Consider the following 2,896-nt stretch of genomic DNA (forward strand, 5'->3'; position numbering starts at 1 on the left):
GAACTTCCTGACCCTATTCCTGTGATGTGCCACCATGAACACAGAAATGAAATAGAAAACATATATTGGCCTCATTCCTGACCCTGGGCTCCTAAAGCCCTGGGAATTTCCTGGGTAAGAGTGTCTTTTATACTAAGTAGGTGGTTCTGGGAGGGTTCTGCTCGGGTGTCTGACAGGCAGAAAGCCCACGCCATGATTAGAACCTTGGAATTTTCAGCCTCACCCCTCCATTCTCCAGCAAAAGGGGAAGTGATAAAAACGGAGTTAATAATAGGTCATACCAGTGTCTCCAAATATGGAGTTTGGAGAGCACAAGTTTTTAGTCTTTATGAATAGAGTTACTGTGAAAAATTGCATGGTGGATTTTTTTGGGACAGTTTTTCAGAGCAGTTGTCTAAATATTGGTGACACAATTCTTGGATCCTAATTTGAGACTTACCTTTTCAATGGTAAAATATTTTTTAATGTTTTTTTTCTGTTTTATGGATTTTTGTGTATCTTGAGTACAAATCCTTTATCAAATGTGTATTTTGCAAATATTTTTTTACCATTGTGTGTCTTGTGTTTGGGTTCTCTGAACAAGATCTTTTAAAGTAGAAAATTTAATTCTATAAAGACCAAGAAATTTATTATTTTTCTTTTGTGGATAGGCTTTTGGTGTTGGGTGTTAAAAGTCATCAGCAAGGTTGTGTAGATTTTCTTGCTTTTACCTAGAATTTTATAATTTTGCATTTAATATTTGCCTATGGAGAATTGTGAGTGAATTTTGGTGTAAGTTGTAAAGCTGTGTCTACCTTCAATTTCATTGTGTGTGGTCTCCAACAAATTGGAGAAGACGTAGGAAATTTGTGCCCACTGCGGTTTGAATTCCCAAAGTGTTGTGGTTCATCATTTTAGCCACGAGGCGGCGCCACCTCCTCTGATCTGTGGCCGCTCCTCCCGTACCGCCCCCCGTGGCCCGCAGGCAGAGCCTGGGCTCTCATTGTGGACCCGCGCAGCGCACGTGCGTTCAGGCCGCGGGACTTTGCTTCTCGCGCTGAGGGGAGCTGGGATTTGTCCGGCTCCGCGGCGTCCCCGGGACCCCGCGGGCCGCGTTCGCAGTGACGGCTCGGTTTCCTCGGGACCCACGGGAAGGAAAGGAGAGGAGAGGCTCCCCGTGCGCCGCTTGTCGAGCGCTCCCCTCCAGGGGCTGGGGAAGGAAGGCCTGCGGCGGGGAACGGGGTCTTCTCGGAGTTTGGGGGCGAGGCGGGCGCGGCGGACAGTGCTCGGGGCGAGTTTGGGGCGCGGGTGAGTTCGGGCTGCGGGTGCGGCGGGCGGCGCGGCGGGGCCGGGGCGTTTGCGCGGCGTCCAGCGTGTCCCCAGGAGCCCGTGTCTCCACGCCGTGCGCCCCGGGCCCTGTGCCCCGTGCAGCGGGTGGATTGGCCGCACTTGCGGGACGCCCGGCAGGCTCCAGGCCTCCTTCCAAACGAGGCTCTGAGAAGGGAGTGTGGTTGCTTGGCTGCTGAGGCGGCCCGCTTACCGGGGCGCAGCCCTTGCTGTGCGCCGAGCACACGGGGAGGTTTCCTGGGAAGGCTCCCCGGGGTGGCGACCGCCTGGGAGGCCCCTGGGACGCAGCGCGACACTGACCCAGCCCGACGACTGAGGGCGGCCCCCACCCGCGGCCTGGGTCCGGGGTCTCGTGAGCCGGCTCCTTGGGCAGAGCGGGTTTGGCGGGTGGAGGGCGTGGGCACCCGCGTCCGCTCTGGCGCCACGCGGCATCTCAGTTGCTGCAGCTCCGCAGTGTAGTGGGAGATCAGGGTGCGGCGCCCCAGCTCTGCTTTCCCAGGATGGCTGTGTGGGGATTAGATCCAGACTGTAGGGCGTTTGCTCTGCTTCTGTGAGGGGTGCGACGGAGTTTCGGTGGGGGTTGCCCGGAGTCTGCACGTTGCTGTGGGCCGAGGGGACTTGTAATAACCTAACTCTTCCCGTCCATGTCTGCAGTGTCCACAGTTTTCGGAGCTCAGGCCTCCCACCTCCTTGGTTAAGTTTGTTCTTAGGTACCTGTTACTTCTGGGGAAAATTCCGGGGCAAAATACTTTTGAACCGAGATCAGTCCACTTCTGCTCGCCAGTGTCTCTCAAAACCTGGCTGCAGAAGAAGGGGTCCTGCTGAACTTATCCAGGCCAGATATGCCCTCGCTAGTCCTTATAATTACCTTTTGATATAAAGATGGACTACTTCTCTCCAACCCTTGGAAACACCTACTGATGTGGAGATTTACTAAGGGCAGATGAGAGATTCTGGAAATATGGCAATTTTACCCACAGCACTTTATTTTTTATGATGCACTTGTAAAGGGCATTGTTTCCTTAATCTCCCTGATGTTAGTTTTTAGTGAATACAAGCAACCAACTTTTGTATGTTGGTTTGGTATCTTACAAGTTTATTGAATTCATTTTTAGTTCTAACTGGTCTTTGGTGGAGTAGGGTGGGAAACTGGAATTCTAAAATCCCACTGTTTGTACCCCAGGTCGTCCCAATGCCCAAGGCCCAGTGGCTACATGGGATCGTCCCACATGCCTTTTAAAGATCCCTGGACCCCTGCAAGGTGTGTAGCGCCCCCTTCGTGTGAACTGGATGGGGAGGGCTTGGCCTCTCTTGACAGGGTATTATGTCTCCTCTGATTTTCTTATGGTTGTTTTGCAAAGTAATTTACTTTCCAGCAATTTCAAACATACAGAAATCTTGCAGTGTCAGTACGTATTCTCTTTATACTGAATTTCCCAGCGTCTCACTTCACCACAGTTGCCACTAAACACAAAATGCTGGAGAGTTTACCCCAAACGGGGACATGCTTCCGGGAAACCACCACCTGACTCCAAATTTAGGGAGGTATTAGGTTCTCCGCATGATAATC

The 2,896-nt window shown here is 51.9% G+C and overlaps 1 protein-coding gene across 1 annotated transcript; it reads right to left on the bottom strand.

Moving 5' to 3' along the window:
• Nucleotides 1-888: 888 nt before the first annotated feature.
• Nucleotides 889-1,758, bottom strand: LOC130681394 (putative uncharacterized protein WWC2-AS2). Its single transcript, XM_057494462.1, has 2 exons — nucleotides 1,627-1,758; nucleotides 889-1,473 (listed from the first exon to the last, which is right to left on the bottom strand). Exons 1-2 carry the CDS (start codon nucleotides 1,756-1,758, stop codon nucleotides 889-891), a joined length of 717 nt encoding a protein of 238 aa, XP_057350445.1.
• Between the last annotated feature and the right edge of the window lie 1,138 nt (nucleotides 1,759-2,896).

The sequence above is a fragment of the Manis pentadactyla genome, chromosome 17 (genome assembly GCF_030020395.1).
Source record: "Manis pentadactyla isolate mManPen7 chromosome 17, mManPen7.hap1, whole genome shotgun sequence".
In the NCBI taxonomy this organism is placed as follows: domain Eukaryota; kingdom Metazoa; phylum Chordata; class Mammalia; order Pholidota; family Manidae; genus Manis; species Manis pentadactyla.